The following is a 26,659-nucleotide window of genomic DNA, read 5'->3' as shown; positions in this document are numbered from 1 at the left end:
TGGAGGTGTGGGCTCACGAGAAAGGATAAGATTAGGAATGAGTGGGTTAGACATGTACAAAGAAGGCCTACTGACGCTCTAGTTTGAAGATGGGACTACGGGACAGAGGTTCAGAGCCGAAGGGGTAGAGGAAGACCTAGGAAAACTTTGGAAGAGACCCTAAGAAAAGACTTAGAGTACTTGGATCTAACGGAGGACATGACACAAAACCGAGCGCAATGACGTTCTAGGATTCACATAGCCTACCCCACTTAGTGGGAAAAGGCTTTGTTGTTGTTGTTGTCGTCTTGTTTATCTTGATGACTCATTCTCAACACCTGGTTATGAGATATTTGATCAATGGGAGTTTGGTTAAGAGGATTTGGGGGCTGGTTATTAGTTCGATCAATTGGAGTTTGATCAAGACAAGCAATCCTACTTTGGTATACCTTCCTTGGAGTGGAAGATTGTTGGGTTTTTCCAGCCCATGAGTTGTCTTAAGTCTATTGAACATTATAGCCGGATTAAGTTGTTTTTCCAATTGGAGTGGTTTTCCCAATTTGAGTTGGTTTCTCAATTGGAGAAGGATTCATAACTAGATTCCAATTAGGATTAGTAATCCTTATTGAAGATGACCTATACTATGTCTATATACATGGGCTACTGCACTAGTTTTGAAGTGGAGCACTACAATAAGTTGTATACCACTTAGGGAGTTAAGAGTGAGAGTGAGAGAATATTGTAAGGGTAAAGTGTCTGTGAGATAAACGAAAAGAGATGAGAGGTATTTCATGTTCTTGTTCTTTTAGGTTTTTCATTAGTAATCCTAGAGGCTTGGCAAGATTATTCATTATACTCATTATTAATATAGTAGAAGTTTGTTGCTGCCTCGTGGACGTAGGCACCATAGCCAAACCACGTAAATTCTTTGTTTATCTTGATTACTTGTTTTCAATTTCTTGAGTTTGTCTCACTTTTCCCATTCTTAAATGCAATAGTCACAACAAAACTTTTATAACCTTCACAAGTATTGCATAACAATAGAAAAACCAATGTAGGAACATGATAAGAAAAGATTTGTACCACAACAATGGCATCACTAGATGGTTATGTTAAGCCCAATTCAAACTATGTGTTGTTAGGAATAGGCGTTGATGTTAGTGTCCTATTTCGTTTAGGATTGTATTAGGAAAGCTAAGGTGTACAGATTCTTATCCTAAAAGGACTAGGAAAGAATTAAGTTTTCTTGTATAATTTAGATTCGGAATCCTAGAAGCCTAATTGGAACAAGAAAGAAAGTGTACTTTCCTATCCATATAGAATATGAAACTTAATTAGATTATAGACACATAAGGAGCGGCAAGGCTGAAAAACACAGAGAAAAACAGACAGCCAAGAGAGAAGAGAGAGATTACTTCTAAGGTTTGCAAAATTATTGCATACACTACTATTAATCAAAGAGGTGGTTTCTCTACCCAGAGAAACCATAACTGGATGTAGGCAAAAGTTCTGCCGAACTAGTATAAATCTTGTGTGTTTCTCATTCTCTATTTTGCTCAGTTTAGTCTATTGCCAGATACATCAAAGAACAAGATGAGAGTCAGAATTATAACATGTGTAATTGTGAAGAATGATGAGTAAAAATGTCCTAGTACTTAAATTCATCTCACTAAGAAAGGACTTCTACTCAAGATTGAATCAACCAAAAAATATACCAACAGAAGCACCAAACACATAATAGAAGGCAGGCCCTTTGTGGACCTACATAACTGCCACCGGCACAACAGCTACTAAATATTACCGTTAAAAAGCTAAAACAATTTGGGAAAGAGTAATATATAGAAGGCCTAATCAGATAATTAGTCCCTGTGGTGCTAATCTAATCGGAAGATGGTCCCCGTGGTAAAAAAAATGGGATTTAAACCCCCGTGGTGTTAGTCCGTTAGCAAATTTAGTCCATAAGTGATTTTTCTGTTCAATGTCTGTTAAATACAGGGGTAAAAATGTACACCCTCTTCCTTGTCTCTATGCTCTCTCTCTACAATTTGTATTTTCTTGCCTGATGTCATCATTGGCAGCGGCCAGAACTTGAGGTTCTTCGAATGATTGTGAGCACGTGAGCTTCTTCGGAATTTGACAGCAGCCATTGGTCTGTTCTCTTATTCCTCTATCTGCTTGATTGCTATAATCATGCCACATCCAGAGAATTGGGTCAAAAAAATAGAAAAGGTTGGCTGCATCAAGGATGGGAATTGGCCGGTTAGAAAACCCACGAAATGGTTGGAGATAGACATATAGGAGAGAAGATGAATATACAAATTTTAGAGATTAAAAGAGAGTGAATAAAAAGAAAGAGTGAGGAATCAAGCAGATAGAGGAATAAGATAACATATCAACGGCTGCTGTCAAATTCTGAAGAAGCTCACGTGCTCACAATCGTTCGAAGAACCTCAAGTTCTGGCCGCTACCAATGATGACCTCAGGCAAGGAAATACAAATTGCAGAGAGAGAGAGCAGAGAGACAAGGAAGAAGGTGTACCTTTTTACCCCTGTATTTAACGGACATTTAACAAAAAATCACCTTTGGACTAAATTTGCTAACGGAATAACACCACGAGGGTTTAAATCCTAATTTTTTTACCACGGAACCTATCATCCGATTACATTAGCACCACAGGGACCATTTATCCGATTAGGCCTATATAGAATTAGTCTTGAACTTGGAGCCTAGGTTAGAATTGGCATGAACTGAAAAACGTTAAATTTTGATCCTTGAATTTCATAAAACGTGCAAAACTAGTTCTTTTGATTGACATCATTAACAACTCCGTCTAAAATCACCATGCGATGCACATGAGCTTCACAATAGGGGTATATCAAGCAAAACTCCAACCATTTGACGTAGAGAGTTGATGTAAAGCCGATGCAAATCTGCTTGTGGTGGAGTCGTGGAGCTATAAGTGAGATCTCAACCGTCGAGTCCCATGTGATAAAGAACGGGTCACAGCTCAAAATTTGCACATTATTCAGGGTGCATTTGGATTAGATTGGGTTGCCCGGTGACCGGAGAAGTGGCCCCGGGTCAGGTCCGGAGGGAGACTTGCAGGTCAAAGCTTGGGAGTCATCTCCCATCTTAAAATCCGCTCACACATCTATTCCCATGCGGTAATCAAAGAAAAAGGAACCTTTCCCATTAGACTCTGGATTCCAGATTTGAGGTTTCCGTTTCTTTTTTCTGACATTTTCCATGCCGCACTTACAAGGGGAGTGCTGGCTAATTCGTGGTTCATGTTGCACCTCCTCCAAACCCCTATCCATACTGAGGTTGGGCTCTTTCCATTTTTAGATCAAGAGCCAACGCCATTTGATACCATACCAAGAAATCAAAGACAATAGTTCAATCAGATACTCTGCCTTATTGTAATTCATTAAGAAAGATAATATAACAGCTCACTAATTTGTTCTCTTTTCTTCTTAAAGATAGCCCAAATACCTTATAACGAAGCTTGAGCATGTCACATGGTGATTTTAGACGGAATTGTTACCAGTGTCAATTAAAAGGACCAGTTCTGCACGTTTTATCAAATTCAAGGGCTAAAATTAACGGAATTTAAGTTCAAGGACCAATCCTAAACTAGGCTCCAAGTTCAGGGACTAATTATATATTTTACTCTTTTGGGAAACGAAGAAAAGAAGATCATTCTGTCATACAAAATGAAACATAGTAAAGATGATAGAATGTTGTTCTTATATCATTTTCTATCATAAGAAATGAAAACTTACATTCAGCATCTTGAGATGATGGCTATTAAACTCTGACTCGCTATAAGGAAGTAACTGGCGCAAAAGCCAACCACCATCCCATAATGTCTCTGCAGATATATTTGAACGGCAAAAAAGACTGACCAATGCATCAAGAACCTAGGTAGCACACCCAGAAATAAAATGAGGTTACAAGTTTCAAAACAGGTAAAAGTAGACTGCAATTTCAATTGAATAATACAAGGGGGAAATGGGGATCTATGTGTGCCACTTATTGTCTAAATGCATCCACAAATATATACACTTATTGTATATATTTAGGGATTAAAGACAAGGAATGAAATTATGCACACAACAGCTGGCTCACATCCAAGCATCTAAACTTGTGGGAACAGTGGTTAACAAGAAAAAGTTAAAGTAACCTCTAAGTAAGAAATCATAACTTTAAACCAGAACAATTTAATATAATTTCAAAACAAGAAATCATGAGTTTAAATCTCTGCGGATACAGCCTCACAATGTCGAATTTAGTATCTCTAACTCTCTAGTGGTATAGACAGACCTTCACATGATATGAAGTGCTAGAATATATAGAAGTAGTTGGCTCAAATCCTAACAGCTTAAGCTATTGGAGGCAGTGATTTTTTATTTTTTTTTTGAGAAGAAACAATTTTATTAAAGAATAGAGTAATACACAGAAGTGGATAAGAAGTCCACCAACTATATTAGAAAGGAAAATCCCAATAGGATTTGGCTACAACAGCCATTTCTAGACCTAGCTCACTTAACTGCTGCTAACAAATCCCACAGTATTTGAGATAGAGAGCAATTATTAAACTCTTTAGTGACTGAAGCCCAAAAAGCTGCCCAATATTTTACTCTCCCCCAAAGTACTTCTGCCCCCACTCCAGTATAGTCTTCAAAAATCCTTTTGTTGCGTTCCAGCCATATATTCCAAAAAATTGCCGATACCAAGCAACCCCACAAAGCTTTGGATTTTTTCCCTTTTCCAAGTGCCTTAAAGTTTGTACCTAGTAGCTCGAAACACCCTTTAGGAATGACCCAACTTACCTTAACCTCCTGAAACAGTTTCCACCACAGTTGGATCGAGTAAGAGCAATGAAGAAAGATGTGATTTACACTCACCTCCATAGCTTTGCACAAACTACACCAATGTGGGGATAAACACATACGAGGGTTTCTCCTTTGAATTCTGTCGCAAGTGTTGAGATTCCCATTGGCCACAAGCCATACAAGTATTTTAACCTTCTGAGGAGCTTTTGATTTCCAAATCTGAGAGTAGGGTGGATAATAGTGCACAATCCCATTGTTGCTCAGTAATGAACGATAGGATTTGCATGTGAACAAACCTGAAGCTTCCAAATTCCACCTTCTGTTATCCATTTTTGATGGAGACAAGCGAACCTCTTCCACTTTCTGTAATAATGTGGCCGCCTCTTCTATCTCCATCTCATTCAGATTTCTCCTAAAGTCAAAGTTCCAACTCAAGGAATTTGACGAACCTTCCACGAAGCGTGAGATGTTATGACCATGCTTCCTCGATAGTAGGAATAATTTGGGGAATTGCTCCTTCAGCGGTCCCCCTGCTAACCACCCATCCTCCCAAAACCTCACCCTCTCTCCGTTGCCCACCTTAAACTTGCAATATCTAAGAAACTGATGAGAACCACTCGAAATGTCTTTCCATGGGCTACGACTTGAAACCCTTCTTGGAGGAAGTGCATTCCATCCATTAACTTGTAGCCCATACTTGCTTCTTATCACCTTGTGCCATAGAGACTGAGACTCCATTGGGAATCTCCACAACCACTTAGCCAATAATGCTTCGTTCTGATTCCTCAAATTCCCCACCCCTAGACCTCCTTCCTCCTTGTTTTTAGTAACTAACTCCCATTTGACCAAATGAGTTTTCTTACCTTCCTCCACGCCTTCCCAGAGAAACCCCTTCATTAGTTTTTCTAGACGTCCTCTTACCCAGCAAGGAATTTTGAACAAGGACATATAGTAAATCGGCAAGCTTCCCAAGACTGATTGAATTAGAGTTAATTTACCTCCTCTGGATAGGAAAGCCTTCTTCCAACTTTGAAGTCTTCTTTCCATTGTTTCTACCACTGGATCCCAAAACTTTATTGCTCTTGGCCTGCCCCCAAGGGGAAGTCCCAGATACTTTATAGGCCAACAGCCTACCTCGCAACCCCAAGAAACTGCCATCCTGTTTAATTTCTCACTCTCTGAATTTATTCCTGCCAAAAAGCACTTAGCTTTGTTGATTTTCAATCCTGAGACCGAACAGAATAAGATGAGCACTTGTAATAGGTTGTTCCAAACTTCCTCGTTTTCAGTCAAGAAGAATATGGTGTCGTCGGCAAATTGAAGATGAGAGATCTCCACCTTTTCTTGCCCGATACACAAACCTTTGATGAGATCATTTTCTTGAGCCTTCTCCATTAACCTACTCAAAACATCAACTACTAAGGTGAAGAGAAAGGGTGACAGTAGGTCGCCTTGTCTCAGTCCTCTTGAAGCTTGAAATTTTCCCATTGGTCTCCCATTGATCAAAACAGAGAAATTTGCAGAGCATAAACATCCCTGCATCCATTTCCTCCATCTATTGCCAAAACCTTTTCTTTGAAGTACTTCTAGAAATCTCCATTCAACATGATCATACGCTTTTTCAAAGTCGATCTTGAGCACCAATCCCTTCTCTTTTTTCTGCCTCACCTCTTCTACCACTTCATTTGCAATGAGGACAGCATCCAAAATTTGTCGGTCCTTAACAAACGCCCCCTGATGCGGAGAGACAGTGGTAACCAAAACCTCCTTCAATCTTGAAGCCAGTGTTTTCGCTATAATTTTATACAATCCAATTACTAAACTTATGGGCCTATAGTCCATCACCTTCAAAGAGTCTGACTTCTTCGGGATTAGGCAAATGAAAGTTTCGTTCGTCACTGCATTTATTATCCCTTTCTCAAAGAACTCCTCCATGATCTTCATTATATCCTCCTTCAAAATATCCCAGCAATGTTGGAACATTTGCATAGAGAAGCCATCCGGTCCTGGCGATTTATCCTTTCCACAATCGAAAACTACTCTTTGAACTTCTGCTTCCTCAAAAGGCCTCTCAAGCCAACTTGCCTCAAGGGCGCTTATTGAGGCCCAATTTATACCTTCTAAACCCCAGCATGCCTCGTCATTACTGCTAAATAAGGATTTGAAAAAATTGACGATATGCTCTTCAATCTCTTTTACATCCTCTATCATTCCCCCTCCAACCGGCTCCAACCTTTCAATATAGTTTCTCTTTCTTCTCCCATTTGCAACTCGATGGAAGAATTTTGTATTACCATCCCCTTCCTTTGCCCATTCTACTTTGCTTCTCTGCCTCCATTCACTTCTTCTTTAAAAGCCAAGTCTCCCACAAGGGTTTGGAGTTCTTCCCTTTTACTTCTAGCTTCAAAATCCAAGCCTTCCATCCCCTCTCTCCTATCCAACTCCTCTATGTTTGCTTCCGCTTCTTTCAAGACTTTTTCGATTTCGCCGAAGCTCTCCTTACTCCAGCTTTGCACCTTTTTTTTCATGGCTTTTAACTTGATCATAAATTTATAACCCTCCCACCCCTCCACTTGCTCCGATTGCCACCATTCCTTGAACTTGTTCCTGAATTCTGGATCTTGGAGCCACATGTTTTCAAATCTGAAAGGACATGGCCCCCATTTCACTTTGTTGGTGCCTAGCTAGATTGGACAATGATCGGAAATGACCCTAGCCAAGGCCGTTTGTCTAGCCTCAGGAAAGATATCTTCGCAACCTTTAGAGCATAAAAATCTGTCTAATCTCCGACACACAGGTTCTTCTCTGAGATTTGACCAGGTAAATTGTGCATTGAGCAGATCCAAATCCTTGAGTTCTGTCTCTCGAATGAAATCATTAAAATTCCTCATGCTTTTAGTCAGCCTCCCCCCATTTGATTTCTCATTTATAAATCTAACCACGTTAAAATCTCCTCCTACACCCCATCTTGATCCACACATACCATAAAGTCCCGCCAATTCTTCCCAAAACTCCCTTCGCTCTCTATTTTTACATGGGCCATAGACTCCGAATAGCCACCACTCCATCCCATTGGGAGCCTTAATTTTTATTGATGCAGAGAAAACACCGACCAAAGATTCCGTTACTGAAATGTGTTTTGTATTCCAGATTACAGCTATGCCCCCTAAGCTTCCTTGAGCAGGGGCAAAAATCCACTCTTTATATCTACTTCCCCACACGGTAGCCACAAGACTTCTGTCAATCAAAGTTTTCTTAGTTTCTTGTAGTATGATGATGTCGGGCTGTAACCATTGGAATTGCTTTTTCAATGCTAGCCTCTTCCGTCTACTTCCCAATCATCTAACGTTCCAACTAATTATCTTCATTAAAACTAATAGTGCCCCTGTGAAGTTTGCTTTCTCCTTTGAGACCACCCTCTCTCTTGCCTCTTCTAACTTTCCCATTCTTCGTTTCTTGGAATAGAGACCTTTTCAACGGGACAGTGATTGAACTCTATATCTCACATGTAGACTAAAAGATAACTCAAAGGAGGAATTGCAGACAAGACAGCAAAAGTAAAAGAAGGTATTTTGGCTCAATCCCTCGATACCTCAGAGGGTGCATTATCATTGATTTAAATAGTGTACAATGACTTGATTTACAAGTATAATTAATCTACAAAGAATACATAAAGGGAATGTTTTAATAAAACAGGGAAATCTGGAAATCATGATGAAACAGGAAACAATCCCAAGAGATCAGGAATGTATCATCCTTTACGCCCCCGCAAGCTGACAGTACAATCAAGTACAGGAAGCTTGGAAACCAGAAGTCGAAAACGAGGAAGAGAAAGGCCCTTGGTGAAGATGTCAGCAATCTGATCATGAGTTGAAAGATAACGAACATCAAGCTCCTTGCGAACAACCTTTTCACGAACATAATGGTAATCTACCTCAACATGCCGAGTGCGGGCATGAAACACCGGGTTGGAAGCAAGGGATATAGCACTGATATTGTCACAGAACAGTGTAGGACAATGGAGAGGAAACTGGAGGTCACGGAACAGCATACGAAACCATGAAAGAGTGGCAGCGGTGATTGCAAGTTGACGATACTCGGCTTCAGTGCTGGACCGAGAGACCCCATTTTGTTTCTTGGCACTCCATGAGACAAGATTGGAACCCAGATACAAGCAATAGCCCCCGGTGGAACGCCGATCATCAGGATCCCCGGCATAATCGGCATCGGAAAATGCCGTAAGACGAAATGAACCAGGCGTGTAGATAAGACCGTGAGAAGTAGTGCCGACAAGGTAACGAAGAATGCGTTTGACGGCGGCCCAATGAGTAGAAGTCGGCTGGTGAAGAAATTGGCAGACTTGGTTGACGGCGAAGTTGATGTCGGGGCGAGTGAGAGTCAAGTATTGAAGGGCGCCGACAACACTTCGGTATTCAGTAGGATCCGGCAGAGGGTCACCATCCTGAAGACTGAGCCGTCGCCCACTAACGGCAGGAGTAGGAACCGGCTTGGCACCATGCATTTTGGTGCGGTGAAGGAGGTCAGTGGCATACTTCTGTTGGGAAAGAGAGAGACCTGATGGAGTGCGGACCACCTCCATGCCTAAGAAATAATGAACCGGTCCAAGGTCCTTCATAGAGAAACGGATGCCCAAATTCTTAATGAGGGTGACAATATGAGAGGGATTATTCCCGGTGACCAAAATATCATCAACATAAATTAAGAGATAAATACGAGTTGAGCCATGAATATAGGTAAAAAGCGAGTGATCCGCGGTAGAGGGACGAAAACCCAAATCTTCCAAATGAGTGGAAAAACATTGGAACCATGCACGGGGCGCCTGCTTGAGCCCATATAAAGAACGACGAAGGCGGCACACATGATGAGGGAACTGTGGATCAACAAAGCCACGAGGTTGGTGCATATAGACCTCCTCAGACAAAGAGCCATGAAGAAAAGCATTCTGAACATCCAACTGACGAACAGGCCATTGAAACTGAACTGAAAGAGCCAAAATTAAGCGAATAGTAGAGTGATTAACAACAGGACTAAGAGTTTCACCATAATCAAGGCCGGGTTGCTGATGAAAACCATTGGCTACCAAACGAGCCTTATACCGCTGAATAGACCCATCAGAATTCTGTTTAATACGAAACACCCATTTGTTTGGCAAAATATTCATAGAAGCAGTACGAGGAACAAGAGTCCAAGTACCAGCACGTTGAAGTGCATTAAATTCATCGGCCATCGCAGTACGCCATTCGGGAAAAGTGTTGGCCTGACTAAAGCAAGTAGGCTCAATAGGACCGGTAGAAGAAATGGCAGCAGAAAAAACATATTTAGGAGGCTTAAGAGAAGCCGTTTTGGACCTGGTGAGCATACCATGGGAAGGAGAGGGCACGGCAGGTGGTACAGCAGCAGAGGGAGCCTCTGGAGGCGCATCAGAGTGAACGGCAGAGGGGGTGGCTGCTTGTGCAAAAGAAAGAACCCGCCTGTGAGGGTCACGGGAGTAAACCTGGAGGGCCGGCTGTGGTGGGTCGGATGATGGACGGGATTGATGAGTCTCCAAAGAGGGGGACACAACCACCGGTGGGCTGCTAGACAGTCGGGGGGCACGCGGAAGAGGCCCAGTGATTTCTAAAACAGGAGGAGGAGACGAGGCCGGAGAGGACGGGGCAAGAGAGCCAGAGATGGCCTTGAAAGGAAAATTACCTTCATCAAACACAACATGGCGTGATAAAAAGATGCGATTAGTAGAGATGTCTAAGCACCGATAACCTTGATGATTGAGAGAGTAACCAAGAAAAACACATTTAGTAGAACGAAATTGGAGTTTATTATTATTATAGGGTCGTAGGTAGGGAAAACATGCACACCCAAAGGTCTTTAAAAAACTATAATCAGGTTCTTTAAGAAACAACTTTTGATAAGGAGACATAAAACCAAGTACTTTAGAGGGGAGGCGATTGAGAAGATAAACTGTTGTGTGCATGGCCTCAGCCCAGTAGGCAGGAGGCATCGACGCATGGGCCATTAAAGTAAGTCCAGTGTCGACAATGTGACGGTGTTTGCGTTCCGCCAAACCATTTTGTTCGGGATGGTGAGGGCATGAGAGACGATGATGAATCCCATGGTGAAGAAAAAAATGCTTGAATTGATGACTAGTGTATTCGCCCCCACCATCAGACTGAAACATCTTAATTTTAGTGGAGAATTGATTTTCAACCAAGGTCTTAAAGTGAGTAAAAATATTAAAAACTTCAGATTTTAATTTCATGGGATAAATCCAAGAATAACGAGAGAAATTATCAACAAAAAGAACATAATATTGGAAACCACTAACAGACTTATTGGACGCACTCCACACGTCGGAGTGAATAAGCTCAAGAGGAGCGTGAGTAACAGACAAGGATGCAGAAAAACGTAACTTAACACTTTTGCCTAAGGGACAAGAATGACACATAAAAGTATTGAGATTGAGGTTGCCAGAAACAGGCAATTTATTCGAATGCCTAGAAAAAAGAAATTTTAAAATGGAAGAAGATGGATGGCCTAAACGAGAGTGCCAGACATCACTACTAACACGAACACCAAGAAAAGCAGCACGACCATGAGCAGTCGGTGATGAAGAGGAAAAGGGATAAAAGCCATTGCTACTCTTGCCCGAAAAAAGAATCGTCCCCGTCTCCATATCCTGAATATAGAAACAAGAAGGAAACAATGTAATATAACAATTGTTATCCAACATAAACCGATTAGCAGACAACACAGAAGTAGAAGCATCCGGACAATGAAGAACATCATTAAGCTTGAAAGAAATATTATTATGAGAGAGAGTGGAGGAGCCAATACGGTTAATGGGCAAACCTGTACCTCCAACGACACCACCGACGGAATCACCACCACGATAATCGCGGGACTGAGACAAAGTATTGAGATCATTGGTGATATGCGAGTTGGCCCCGGAATCAAGAAGCCAAGGCTGGGAGTGCTGAGCAGTCAAGGCAGTGAGACGTGAAGAAGGAGGACGACCTTCATAAGCCAAATTAAGGCGTTGAGCACAGTCAAGAGCACCATGTCCAAAAGTATTGCAAATCTGGCAGCGAGGACGGGAGGAACCGTGAGATGGGGCTGGACCAAGAACCCCAGAAGTATTGTTGGAGCCACGGAAGCGAGAGCCGTCGTGCTGAGGACGACTACCACCACGATCGCGAAACGGACGGTCATGGAAACCACCAGCACCGCGATAGCCACGATAGCCGTCACCACTATTGTTGCGAGACCCATCATGTTGAGGACGACCACCCCCACGTGAGAAACGGCCAGAGCCACGATCGCCGCCGCGATCAGAAGAGAAGCGGCCACGAGAGGCAGAAGAGCCGCGGGTGGCTACCAGGGCCGAGACGCTGGAGTCCGGCGGAGCAGGAGGATCAGCAAGGCGAAGTTCAACAGTGAGAAGAAGAGCCTCAAGATCAGGAAGGGAGATGGGCTTGTCACGGGCCTGAGCAGCAGCAACAATGTTCTCAAATTTGGGGCCGACATTAGACATGACGACCGGCACCATGTCATCAGGAGAAACAGGTGCCCCGGCAAGAGCCAATTGATCTGCAATACCATTGATCTTATCAAGAAAGTCAGAAATTGAAGAATCACCTCGTTTGGTCTGGAAGAAAGCAGTACGAAGCTGAAGAATGCGACTTTGGTTTGTAGAAGCAAAACGCTGCTGAAGAGCAACCCAAACATCACGGGCAGTGGAATGACGAGCAGTGGCGGCGAGGGCCTGGTGATCAAGAGAGCCATTGATCCAAGAAAGAACAAGCTGGTCCTTCTGAACCCAGTCAGCATACGCGGGGTTGGGCTTGGGAGAGGCGTTGCCGGTAGCGTCGGACAAGAACGCCGAGGGGCAGATGGAAGTACCATCAACAAAAGCCAACAATTGACGACTGCGAAGAACAGGTAGCAACTGAGCCAACCAAAGAGGATAATTGGAAGAGTCAAGTTTGATGGAGATCGCATGAGAAACAGAAGGGAAGATGTCGGAGGAAGGAGTAGTCGAACTGGTTGAGGCAGCCATGGAAAAGAGTAGTAAGAATCCGAAAAAAAAAAAAAAAAAAACGTTAGTCACTGGCTCTGGATACCATAAAAGATAACTCAAAGGAGGAATTGCAGACAAGACAGCAAAAGTAAAAGAAGGTATTTTGGCTCAATCCCTCGATACCTCAGAGGGTGCATTATCATTGATTTAAATAGTGTACAATGACTTGATTTACAAGTATAATTAATCTACAAAGAATACATAAAGGGAATGTTTTAATAAAACAGGGAAATCTGGAAATCATGATGAAACAGGAAACAATCCCAAGAGATCAGGAATGTATCATCCTTTATAGACCTCTCCTACATCACTAATGCCACATGTGGAATTCAAGAAAAGTTGGGAGGATCCAGCTGTAGACTCGGAAAATCTTGTGATCATTTATAATTTAGACAGCTGACTACTGTTTCCCAAAAGCGTAAGTCGTTAGGATGACGACTAACTATTATTCTACCTTCTAACTATGCCTATTAATAACCTTAAAAGAATCTCCTATCAATGGTTAAAGAACACAAGACTGTAATATAGCAAATTAAGTAAAATCCTTGCAAAACAAACCAAAAGAAATGGAAGTAAAACTCAAATAAAAAAATCCTTGCCTAATAGTTTCCTAAAAGTTCTAAAAGATGTAAACTGCCACAAGTCACAGAGGAGCAAGAGTAATTATAAATGGTCTAAAAATCATCGTTGGCTTGCACTGAGGGATTTTTGGTGCTTAGCGGGAGCCTTGTGCACTGGGTACGACCATCTTATTTAGTTCACCAAAGTTAACTTTAACTGGGCCTATTTTTTAACCAAAAAGATTCAACGAGGCCAACCATTTGACAGAAACTGTTCTGAAGGTTCAACATTCGATTAAATTCAAATTTTTTACCCCAATTACCTGAAATCTATGTACTCGAGGGCTAGCCCTCACTTCCAGAGAAGAACACAACAGTCCAAACTGCTCCTGTAGATTATAAAAAAGATAAAGTGAACCAACCAATGAAGGAATTATCATGATAGGCAACAACTCACAATGTAAACAAACAAATAACCACAAAGAAAACATTCTAGAACTGGAAATCATAGAACTTTTATAAGCTGCGAACTTGATGAATAACCATAACAATTTAAAGCCGTGTTACAAAATAATGATTAACGTGGTTGTTAATTTTTTTACCCACCTTGAAATTTTGGAATCCTTTACATAAAACTAGGCAACTTAAGCTTTATAAACTATATCGTACAACTAAAACATCACTTTTTGAACTTGTAAAACCTCTGCCGATGACAGTGCACAAAATTTTACTTTACAAATAAAACTTGAAACCTAAGTTCTTTAAACTGCACTGAACAATTGGAAACAATTGAACACACATTCTTGTACTTACATACAACTGAGTCACTGACGAAATCACTAGTATTGTTGGATATAGAGGGGAAATATACTAGAAAATGACAGATGAAGGGTGGGGGAAGAAATACATATGGTGTGTTACAGAATAAAAACTAAAAGGATAAAAGTTTTGGCTTCATTCTTTCGCCTTTATTTCTCCCTCCTCCCTTCCCTCGCACCACCTTCTTCACCTTGCTTCCCCCCCCCCCCCCCCAAAAAAAAAAACTGAATTTTCCCCCTTCCTAACAAAAAACTAATAACGAAAACAAAAAAATCCAAAGGTTATTAAACAAGGAAGATGTGCATCAGCTCAATTGGCAAGGGCAGTGTATCCACCACCTTGCACCTGAGTTCGAATAAAAAAGGTTTCTTTTCTCCTCAGAAATAAAACAAAAACTTAAAAGGTTATTAAACAAGGAAGATGTGAGTTAGGCCCAGTTGGCAAGGGTAGTGTGCCCACCACCTTGCACCGAGTTGTCTAAAACTTTCCATTTGTTCCCACGAGAAACAGGAGGGAGACCATGACTACCTTAAGATTTTGTAGACAACTATCAAGCTCACTACCACATTCAGTACCATCTTTCGACGAGCTACTTTCTGAAGAAAAAAGTTGCTCTTCTCCTGAGACTTCACCAACCAAAGCTTGCTGCAATAATAAAACAAGCAATGCATTAAATTGTAATTATTGCATACTAATCAATACAGTAACATTTTCATTCATATAATTTAGATAGTTAGATTTAAGTAAAAGCATCAAAACCTCAAAAAGGGAATACATAGATTAAGATACCCAGAAGAATAACCAAGCATTGAGGCAGGGCATTGCTCTGGATATGAGTTTTAAAAAAGTGGTGGTAAGAACTCAGGCCAATATCAAGTAATTCAGAAAGCAACACATGCAGCTAACCCAATCCATCTGGTGAATTTTATACACACTCAATTATACAAATCATTTGGACATCCATTTCAAGCTATCATTTTTTTCCCATGGTTATAACTCTTGTGAGTTAGTAGGAAGATAAATGAAAAGAATTGTAAATTGAAAAGAGGAAATTAAGTAATTACTCCTCGATAGTGACCTAATTTCGAAAAACTAGAGGAATAATGAGATCTAGGATTCTTGCTTGAATTCCTTGGTTGGAAATGGGACAGTGCTGTCGCATCTATGGACAACAAAAATAAAATCATTGCTTAATAAAGGTGGCCAAATGGAGCTTAGTTGCAAAAGAAGTCTGTACAAAGCAAAAGGAAAGAAAAAGAAAATGCACAATATGCATGGCTGCACAAAATTTCTGATACCTCAAGCAAGTCATATTGTAATCTGGGGACATTAATTGGGTTCTACCTAACTCCCCTTTTTATCTTTTGGGATTATAGTAGCGAAAACCAAATCAACTGCTGAAGCCAACCATTCAAAACCAAAGTGGCCAGTTTGGTTCTACATTTGTGGTTTTCGGAAAGTTTGACTTGGTGTTTCATATTCCAAATTGAATTCTGTCTTGGTTTTCAAAAATTTCCTTATCTACATTATCAAGCTGACTTGAATGATGCTACTAATGGGTCTACCAAGTTACATACAATAATTCCTCTCCATTAGCATTCACCTAACCCCCACTAAACATCTGCTTTTCCCTTAAATATGTCATCTACGTCATCAAGAGACCAAGATACCAACATTCTAGCAACTCTCTTGGTCCTAGGAATTTTACTTATATCTTAAAGCAGAAAAGTCTCACAAAGTAACTTTACAAAGGCATACCAGCAGGAGTTTCTTATGCTGTTTGCGTTGAGGAAGAATTCCAAGAGCATCTAGCATTGATTCATCCAATTCTACAAAGTATATGTTTGGTAAGAAACAGTTAGAAGAAACATTTGTGTGAATTTGAAAGGCGTGGATTTTAGTACGAAACAGTTATAGAAACAGAAAACTTCCTCTATAAGTTTTCCAATTGTATTGAATGAATAAATCAGTTACAAAGATGTGAATATATACAGCCTTAGCTGCCTTAGGCTAGTTACAAGAATACCCTCAACTACCTTAACTAATTACAGTTACTAACAGAACTAATTACATTTAGCTTTAACAAACTATTTAACAGTAACTGTATTGGATGACTTGTCATTCTCCCTAATACACCCCCTCAAGCTAAAGGAGGAATCAGAGAGGATTCCAATTGGAAGCTTGGAACACAGATAAGAGAATCTGCTTTTAGACAAAGATTTAGAGTGGAGATCAGCCAATTGGTCTTCATTGCAAACATAGTGGACTTTGATGAGATTTGCGAGTACCAACTCCAAGATGTAGTGATAGTCAATCTCAACATGCTTGGTTCAAGCATGAAAAATAGGATTAGATGCTAAAGAGATTGCTGAGATATTATCACACCATAGTGTAGGCAATGTAGGTAGAGGGAAATGAAGATCTTTGAGAATTTTACAGACCCAAGTGAGTTCTGCAGCAGTATGTGCTAAAGAACGATATTCAGCTTCTGTAGAGGAACGAGCAACAGTGCTTTGTTTCTTTTCACTCCAACTGATGAGATTAGAGCCAAGAAATACACAATATCCATTGGTGGACCGCCTATCAAATGTGTAGCCAGCCCAATCAGCATCAGAGTATGCTGAAAGATTGATAGGACCTTTAGTGAACCATAAACCATGGGAAATACAACCTTTAAGAAATCTGAGGACCCTTTTTGCTGCTTGAAGATGTTGTTCTCTTGGAGCATGCATAAATTGACATATCTGATTGACAGCAAATGCAAGATCCGGTCGAGTCCAAGTGAGTTATTGTAACGCACCAACTATAGAGCGATATTCAGTGGGATTTGATAAGAGAGGCCCACTGTGATCCAATTTCTTAGAACCAAGAGGAGTGCAACAAGGTTTCGCACCCTCCATATTTGTTTTCTTAAGGAGATCAAGTAAGTACTTGGTCTGATGTAGAAAGAGTCCTTTGTTAGATCTGTGTACTTCCAACCCCAAGAAATAGTGTAGAGGACCAAGATCTTTCACTGGAAACTGAGTGCTAAGTTGTTGTATAAATTGTTGACAAAGGTGAAAGTTGGGTCCAGTGACTTAAGATATCATCCACATAAACAAGGACAATGACCAACTGAGGTTCATTACAGACAAACAAAGAAGCATCAGATTGGGATTGGTGAAACCCAAGTGTACGAAGAGCTTGAAACAATTTATCAAACCAAGCTCGAGGAGCTTGTTTAAGACCATTTAAGGATTTCTTCAGCTTGCAAACAAAACTGGGAGAGTTAGGATCAATAAAACCAGGATGTTGTTGCATGTAAACATCCTCCCTTAAATCTCCATGAAGAAATGCATTGCTAATGTCTAATTGGTTCAAAAACCAATCATATTGGACAGCAAGTGTAAGGAGAATCTGAATGGTAACTGGTTTAGCAACAGGACTGAAGGTTTCTTGAAAATCAACTCCTTCTTGCTGATGAAAGCCCTTTGCCACCAAGCGGGCTTTGTGTCTGTCAATGGTTCCATCAAGATTTTTCTTGACCCGGAACACCCATTTACAACCAACTACATTTTGAGAAGGATGAGATGGAACAAGAGACCAAGTGTCTGTGGTTATTAAAGCATTAATTCAACCTGCATTGCAACGCTCCAGTGAGCATGCTTTGATGCTTGCAAATAAGTACTCGGAACAAATTCAAGATCAGATCAACTGGAAGTGGATGTTTCGTTGCCGCATAAGCTCTGGACTTGTATATTCCAGCCTTAGATCTTGTAATCATAGGATGTGTATTCCCACAAATAGGTGGATGACTTGTCTGAATAGGCACTAGAGAGGATTCTCTGAGAGAGACAGAACTGGAAGAACTGTGAGAATTATCCATTGATTGATTGCATGAAGGATTCTCAGTTGAAGTTGAGATATGAGTGATAGGATTAGGTACAGAAGTATAGTGTGGTTCTGAAGAGTTACTAGCTGTAGGAGAACTTGGGAAGTGTTTGCTGAAGTGAAGGTCCAAAGATGAAAAATATTCTAAAGATGAATTCCCTGAATTGGAACTGTGGAGCTACAGTGACTTAAATGGATAAGATTTTTCATCAAATACAACATGTCTTGATATGTAGATTCTATTTTTCATGGGATCAAGACACCTATAGCCTTTATGTTGAAGACTATATCCCAAAAACACACAACTTTTGCTTTTAGCTCCAATTTTCTGTGAATGTAAGGTTTAAGCCATTGATAACATTGACAGCCAAAGACTTTCAGTTTGGAGTAATCTGGGTGTTTGGTTGAAGAGAAGTTCCCAAGGTGACTTTGTAAGACCAGAAATAGGAAGTCTATTAATAAGAAATATTGCAATGGAGAATGCTTCAACCCAAAAAACCTGAGGAACATGAGAGGCAACAAGTAATGTTCGAGCTGTCTCAACAAGATGTTTGTGCTTCCTCTCTGCACATCCATTTTGTTCAGGAGTATGTGGACAACTAAACTAATGTAATATACCATGTGCACTAAGAAATGAAGCAAGAGAGTGACTAGTGAATTCACCCCTTGAATCTGAACGCAAAATCTTGATTTTATTTCCACTAAAGATTTCTACATAGTTTTTGAAAGTAACAAATGTAGAAAATACATCGGACTTGGACTTCAATGGAAAAAACCAACTATATTTGCTAAAGTCATCAACAAGAAGTAGGTAATACTTGAAACCACTATTAGATGTGACAAAGGCAGGTCCCCACAGATCACAATGCAGAAGTTGGAGACTTTGAGTTGTTGATGAAGAAGCCACTCCAAAAGGAAGCTTGTGGTTCTTAGCAAGTGCACAATCTGAGCAGAAAAAATCAACAGTCTTCTTGCCTTGCAATGCAAAATTATTGGTAGATATGACCCTTCTAAAAATTGAGGAAGGATGTCTTAAGCGCTTGTGCCATACTGTGACAGGTACTTTGATGCTGAGAAAAGCTGAAGGTGGAGAAGTATGAGAACTGGGGAAACCTTATAGAGGATAGAAACCATCCCTAACAGGTCCTTGCAAAAGCATCTTCCCCGAAATGCGATCCTTGACAGTGGATCCATAAGGGTCAAGAGTCAATGAATAGTTATTATCCTTAATAAATTGATAAGCAGACAAGAGATTATGTTTCATGAAAGGAACATGTAAAACATTTCTCAACTTAAAGGAAGTATGAGTAGTGTGCAGAGGTGATGAACCAATATTATGGATAGATAATCCTTTACCATCTCCAATGTACACTTTGTCCTCTCCAGTGTAGGGAGTAGGAGAAGAAATATTGGCTACATCATTGGTGATGTGGGAAGTGGCGCCAGAATCAATTAACCAAGGCTGAGAGGGTTTGGCTGAATGATGCACCACATGGCAGCAAGTTTGGCTGGAGGAATTTGACCACAGATGTCCGGATTCATACGATCAAAGCAGTCAATTGCCTCATGACTGGTAGAACCATAGATCTGACAAGGAACTTTGAAAGTGGAAGAACCTTGATAATTGCAAGAGCCTTGATAATTTCTATTTCCACGATTATTGGTGAAAGTACCACGATTATTATGAAAATTGCGATTGCTGCGATTTGAGAAGAAATTACCTCGAGATGGCTTACCACAATTTGAGTTAAACCGAGAAGCAGAGTGAAGTGGTTGGTTCTGAGCAGCAAAAGCAGATGGAGTAGGAAGCAGGGGAAGCTGAGAAGGCTTGAAAGGGCTCAGTTGCAGAGGATGAAATAACAGTCTTGCGGCGAGCTATAGACAACTCTTTGGTGAGTAAGAGACCATGGAGTTCATCAAGGGATGTAGAAGATAACCGCAGCATGATGGAATCAAATAAAAGACTCGAATTCATCAGGCAATCCATGTAGTGTGGTAGCAATTAGGTCACAATCGGACACTGAAGCACGCTTGCAAGGAATCAGCAATTTCCTTGATTTGTTGGAGATACTCGGAGATGGACTGAGATCCTTTCTGAATTGATTGAAGTCACAATCGCAATTGGTGAAAGTGAGCCTCCGAAACTCACCACAATGCTGTTCAAGCTTCACCCAGAGTTCGGGAGAAGAGGAAACCCCAACCGTGAACAGAATGATCTCTTCTGATAGGGTAGAATTAAGCCAGATCAAGAGATTTTGATCCTTTTCATACCAATGCTCGAAGGTAGGGTTCATCGAGCGACAAATCTCAGTGCCATCAATGATACCAAGAAGTTTGTATCACCTGAAAATTGGAGCAAACGGTGCTTACCATGGCAGATAGTTGGATCTTTTCAGCTTGATCAGCACCATACTGCGATGTTGTGAATCGTAAGAGAGGTATACGAATTCAGAGGACTTGGATTAGAAGAAGAATTAGGGTTTTGGTCGCAAGGGGAGATGATCGGAGAAGACGATCCAGTTGGTGGCAATTCAAATTGAGCAGCCATATCTTGCAGAGATCAAGATTCAAGAGAGATCCGAAAAATCGAAGAATCAGAGAGAAGAAAGCAAGAATCGATCGATTTGACGAGCGGAAGAGAAGGTCGGTGCTGTGAAGCAGAATGGCAAGATACCATATAGAAACAGAAAACTTCCTTTGTAAGTTTTCCAATTGTATTGAATGAATAAATCAATTACACAGATGTGAATATATATACCCTTAGCTGCCTTAGGCTAGTTACAAGAATACCCTCAACTACCTTAACTAATTACTGTTACTAACAGAAATAATTACATTTAGCTTTAACAAACTATTTAACAGTAACTGTATTGGATGGCTTGTCATTCTCCATAATAAGAGTGACAAGAAGCAGTTGTGTTAAAACGTAGTTGCTATGAAATCTGTATATCAGCAATATAACCTTTTGTCTGCAGTAAAGTAGCCAGTACACTCAACGAACCAGTAACTTGTATATCATCCCCACTCGTAATATAAGAAATCAAAGCCTCCCTACACAGATGATTAGCGTCATGATGAACAATAAACAAGACGGTACAAAGGAAACAAGTGAAAAAGTTAGCCATAAAATGCAATTCTTTATTATGTTACCTCAAAGACAAATGAGAATCACAATAATCATTTTCTCTTGTAACATCCACTGGGTGAATTTGGGGAGAGCTTGACATGTTTGGCACGTCAACTCTTAATATTCCAACACCGTCCTTGGTATTACTGCCTGGCGGTTGACTTTCATGTGCAAAACCATAAAAAGACGTATGGCCATTTGGTTTAGCTCCAGACTCTGGAGAGAAAGCATCTAACGGACAGAAAAGAGCAGTAGAAATGGTATTTGCCAAATCCTTGATTTTCACTATGCGCAGGATGCAACAAACTAAGTACAAAGACGTGGCAACACCAATTTGTATTCCCTGGATTTACAAGCCACCAAAGGTTAAATAAGAGCACGTCACATTTTTATAATTGTAGAAGAAACAAAATGGGTATGTATCCATACTTCGACAGCTTTTATGGTAAGCGAAGGGAGAAGCAGCGGGAATATCAAAAGCTGCAAGATGTTATCTGTAATTAACCACCCAACATCAGGAATTCCTGCAGAAATAACATCACTAAAATAGTAGAGATTGTCCTCGATCTCATCAACAGCAGTAGAAATTAATGTGGTTGTGTCTGCGAACTCTGCACCCGGGTTTCTGTTTCAACATTCCAATGAAACTTTTTAGAGAAAATAACTGTATTCTGCTAAAGTAAAATCAGAATATACCTAGGACTCTTACTTCGTAGAGTCAGAAACCAATGCATTTAGATTGATGCACTGCTTTCGGAAAAATTTAACCAGGTTTGAAAAATAATCTGCATGAGGGGCACTGGTGACATATCTGTTGACACTTTCTTCTCCAACTGAAAAATCACATCAAACTTTCATGTATCAAAATAAGTTGCACACAACAAATTTTAGATCTGAGAGAGGGAGAGAGAGCCCCCGGCGGGGGCGGGGGGGGGGGGGGGGGGGGCGCGATGATGGAATAACTGAAACTCACCATGATAAACATTAAGCGTCAAAGCCCGTATGGCAGTGCGGACCATGCTCTCCTCATGAAAGGCAAAATGTATTGCCTCATCATAGAGTGGAAATGAAACCACTTCATCCTAGATGCACAAAAAGAGATGCATGCATGGCTATCATTCATGAAATTAGAAAATAAAGAGATTAACTAATGGATGTATACTTTATGTGCAAACTTTGTAAGTCATGGGCCATGGCCGACAAGCAAGCAATAAGAAAATTTGAGCATGAAGGGTAAATAACCCTCAATTCCTCACACTGCATCTCCCTTGTACATGAATGTATATTTTTTGTAAAACTTGAGGCTATTCGAAGGGATCTATCCAATATTAATGCATAGTTTTTCATCATTTGCAATGAAGTTCACTACCTACAGTTACTTGCAACGTCAGACAATGACAACCTTTATATGGTTGATCGACAAGTCATTAGGTATATTGGGTAATAATGAATTAGGAATCGTGCATTCAAATCATTAGGTATCTTCGTAATAATGAATAACAAAGCCCTGCTTCATATAAATAAATAAACAATTAAAATAAAGTGAATTTCATTTGAAAGACGAGTTAGTGCTAAAAATACAATAAAAAGAAAAAATCATTACTTATATTTTGAGTTTTTACAAGCAGAGAAATTGTATTCCTGTCTAGCTTCCCACTTATTGCTCTTCACAGACCATACAGTGGAATCAAACAACATAACCAACCAAACATGTCATAAAAGGTACTGTTTGAAGATCAATTGTAAGGATAGTGCTACGCAGTAAGTAATTATCATAAGGACAACAAAGAGACCAAAAACAAACCTTAAGAAGGATATATAGTATGACAGTAGCTCTTCATTTTGGAAATCAAATGAATACGTTATCAAGTAGTTCATATGTTCATTACTGAACATGTAGTCTGCAAAGAAAGTTGATTGGTCAAGGCACCAAATCTATCAGCATGCCATAACCAACTGGAGCAACTAAAGAAACTGAAAATTATCTGGTTCTTTCTTCAAAAGCAACTTACATAGAGCATGTTCATTTTTTAGGTTCTGGATCATAATGCTGATTGTCTGTAGCAACTGAAGTGACACGGTCACAGTTCTGCTAACCATCAATATACGTACAAACTCTCCCATGACTTGCTTCTCCATGAAAAATCTACAAAATTGACAGAACATTATGAAACGTTAACAGTATGATATGTACATCCAGCAACACTAAGCATTGAGAAGCCTTACTCAAAAAAGGCAGAGTCATGCTGGTCTCCATACGTTATTAACTCTGCCATGGATCTCAGCGCCTCAATAACGAAATCCTTGAAACGGACTAGATGTTGGTATATTGAGGAAAACAATTCAAAAAACAAGAATTCTGAAAGAGGAAGAAAATGGACTCCGGTTACCTTGTTTACTTCATTCACAGTTTGAAGTTTTATAAGCTGATCAGTTAAATACCTGCTTCATTAATGAAATATATATAAAAAAAACATATACCACAAAAATATCACATAACATTCATTTAAATCAAGGCCCAAAACACCAATAGTTCTCCGATGACCAATGGTTCTGAATGACACAGAAATAAACTATGCACCAACAGAGGATCAAGATTGGAAACACATCAAAGGGGAAAATTGTGGATAAAAACAAGGACCTATTTGATGAAAGACTAAAGAAATAAGATCTTCGGATATTAGGAACCAAAAACATACAAAGGGATCCTTATAGATTATGAAACAGAGTCTTTGAAAATACAACTAAAGGTTAATAATTATAAAACAAATACTTGGTTATGGGCATAATCCTGCTAAATCGTATTCAAATTTTTTAAGGGCTGGCATAACTGTAGCTTGTTTCAAACCTATAACTATACCAAATGAATTCTTAAATGAAATCTTTGGTTCTTGGCAAAATAGATCAAACATGGAAGATTGAGATACTCATTTAAGAGTACACTGATGGCTCCAGTTACTGCATAAGAAAAGTTATTACTAAAAGGCAATATCATGTATTGCAAAACCTAAGGAGGTCTCGTCTTTAGTATTCATGTAAACATCTGAAACTATACTTAGTGTGTATGTGTACATAGAGAGGGCCTGCACCCCTCCTCATCATCAAGATGCTACGCCATTGACCAAAAATCATCGTACAGTTAGAAGAAGTAAAACTTCAAAATGAGAAGATTAAACCTTTACTAAGTTCCAACTTTTTATGCATTTGATTTCAAGGTCTCATAATGTAATTGTAGGCCATTCATAAATCGTCATGAACCCCTTCCAAGTCAAGATTCACCTCACCAGGCTAGTCGTGGAGCAAGCAGTATTCTTCATTGTGGCTTTTTAGAACTTATGAAATGTAGAATATTATACGACTTGGAATTTAACTAGCTTGCCACATTATCTTTACAACTCCAGTACAGAACCCAGAGGCATAAAAATTCCTGCTGTTCCAAAATTAAACTTTGTTTTCCAAAGAACATTCAGGCAAGTGTAGTATCCCCGTCATCTACACAATATGATCTCCAACCTTGACTGAAACCCCCCGTATCAAGGTTTGTTTTTCTATCCCTCAATTCCAAAGTGTGTGTGAAGATAACACTCCTTTCACTAATGTAGGGCTGGAAACAGATTGTCATTCTCAATTTAAACATTCGGTATCTAAGTTTCCCTCAACCAAGAACATCACCGCTTAAAACTCTACTCACTGAACTATAAACCAAAACGATTTTACACTGGTAATATAAGGTTCTATCCACACAAATTCTAAACTGAGAATTTTCAATTTCCCTATTTTCCCTCCATTTTTCTCAGAAACCAAGCAGAACAATAAACAAAACAAAACAAAAGGAATCGACTTTGCACCATATTAACTCTAATAATCCAAATTATAAACTAAAATTCAAAATTCTCAGTCACAATACAAGCAAATTGATCAAAACAAACACGCAGCAGACCTGTAATTACCCCAATTAACCATTACCACCAACTTAGTGGGAAAAGGCTTTGTTGTAAACATTAACACCAACTAAATTGCCCAAATAACAAATAAATCTTTTCAAATTAGCCATAAACCGAGCTCGAATGAATAAAAAACCTGAGCTCGTCTAAGGAGAAGCGATCCCTGGACTTCCAAAACGAAAACCACATGATTTGAATTCTTCTTCGCTTTTCCCTTCGGAATTGATCAGATTAGAGCTCCCTCACTGATGGAATTCATGGCGGTAGGGATTTCGGAGATCGAAGACGAAAGGAAGGGTTTTAGAGCAACTCCAGCCATGGACCCCTCCTGTCAATCCACTATTCAATCAACCCAACTGCCTTAAATAATTAGTAACTATCATTAATGAACAGTAATTGCCATTTACATCTCCACCCTTGGAACCCTCCCTCTGACAATAAGCAATTAAAATAATAATTTTTTTTGTTTGTTTAAATAATAAAAAATTACAAAAGCTCTCTCTCTCTGAAACAAAAAAAATAAAAAATTGCAAAGCCCTCGAGCCACAGGCCCGTCAACTCCCCACCCCACCTTCACTCGGGCTCCCACCGTCGCTCGGCCTCCACACCGCTAGGCCTCTCTCCACCGGCCCTCGGGCCCTTTGTCCTCGCCTGTCGCCCGAGCAACCAGCCTCTGTTGGAGTTGCTCTTATAGAGCATCGAGTTGAGCAAAGCAGCTTCGGAAAAGGAGGGAGGGGAGAGAGAGAGAGACAGAGACAGAGAAGGAGAAGAAAGAAACAGAAATTTTGCCAGAAAGGCAAGCAGGCCACCTTGCATGCCTGTGGAGCTGGGGCAATACTAGGTCTCCGGGTTCTGGGCTGGGTCTAAATATTTTTCAGGCCCTTCCTATTGGTTCATTTGCTCGATTCTTTCCAGGCAGGCCTTGTTCGGCCGGGTTGAAATCTTTGTGTTGGGCTGAGACTTGGGGATGAGCAACGGTTATGGCGAGCGGGTAACCGCGGTTATTTATCTATAACCATTTATTCTCATACCCGCATAACCGTTTACCCGTTGGGTAATTGTCTAAACGGTTATACTCATATCCATAACAGTTTATAAACGGTTAACCATACCCATAACCGTGTACTAATTTAACCGTAACCGTTTAGTACTTGTTTACCCATTTATCATTTTTAAATCCGTTTATCCTTTCTTTTTTACCATTTACTCCTTTTTCACCCGTCTACGTATTTTTTTAACAACTTGAAAATTAAAATAGAAAAATTTGTCATAATTTTGTTTTTCTAACAATTAAACACCGTTATATGTACATTCATCATACATTTCCTCATTTTAATTTTTTAAGTCCGTATACCATTCCAATAATTGAAATAATAATTTACAGATGATATTTTTAACTATTAGCAATGAAGGTAATATAAAATTTGCT

General features: G+C 40.0%; 1 protein-coding gene across 14 annotated transcripts in view; it reads right to left on the bottom strand.

Annotated features, from left to right (window-relative positions):
• The window catches only part of LOC103452673 (protein TRANSPARENT TESTA 9), a 49,549-nt gene extending 24,002 nt beyond the window's left edge, over window positions 1-25,547 (bottom strand). For 8 of the 14 annotated variants that reach the window (XR_011577105.1, XR_011577104.1, XR_011577102.1 and 5 more), the window contains exons 1-14: window positions 25,367-25,547; window positions 23,513-23,728; window positions 23,299-23,432; window positions 23,091-23,187; window positions 22,894-22,951; window positions 22,260-22,368; window positions 21,996-22,119; window positions 21,716-21,911; window positions 21,310-21,629; window positions 21,122-21,210; window positions 16,048-16,118; window positions 14,818-14,934; window positions 13,794-13,859; window positions 3,763-3,900 (exon numbers count right to left, since the gene is read on the bottom strand). Coding sequence is in view for 9 of the 14 variants with exons in the window: in XM_070815406.1 (XP_070671507.1) it covers window positions 3,763-3,900; window positions 13,794-13,859; window positions 14,818-14,934; window positions 16,048-16,118; window positions 21,122-21,210; window positions 21,310-21,629; window positions 21,716-21,911; window positions 21,996-22,119; window positions 22,260-22,368; window positions 22,894-22,951; window positions 23,091-23,187; window positions 23,299-23,432; window positions 23,513-23,728; window positions 25,367-25,419 (1,788 nt within the window). In the remaining 5 variants the exon portion in view is untranslated. Of the gene's footprint in view, window positions 1-3,762; window positions 3,901-13,793; window positions 13,860-14,817; window positions 14,935-16,047; window positions 16,119-21,121; window positions 21,211-21,309; window positions 21,630-21,715; window positions 21,912-21,995; window positions 22,120-22,259; window positions 22,369-22,893; window positions 22,952-23,090; window positions 23,188-23,298; window positions 23,433-23,512; window positions 23,732-25,366 lie in introns of all 14 variants that reach the window. The other 6 variants (XM_070815409.1, XM_070815415.1, XM_070815408.1 and 3 more) reach the window with 5 other exon arrangements.
• Window positions 25,548-26,659: the final 1,112 nt, after the last annotated feature.

This window comes from Malus domestica, chromosome 16 (assembly GCF_042453785.1).
Source record: "Malus domestica chromosome 16, GDT2T_hap1".
Classification (NCBI taxonomy): domain Eukaryota; kingdom Viridiplantae; phylum Streptophyta; class Magnoliopsida; order Rosales; family Rosaceae; genus Malus; species Malus domestica.
Note: the sequence above shows the minus strand (reverse complement) of the source record. Positions and strands in the feature narration are given on the sequence as shown.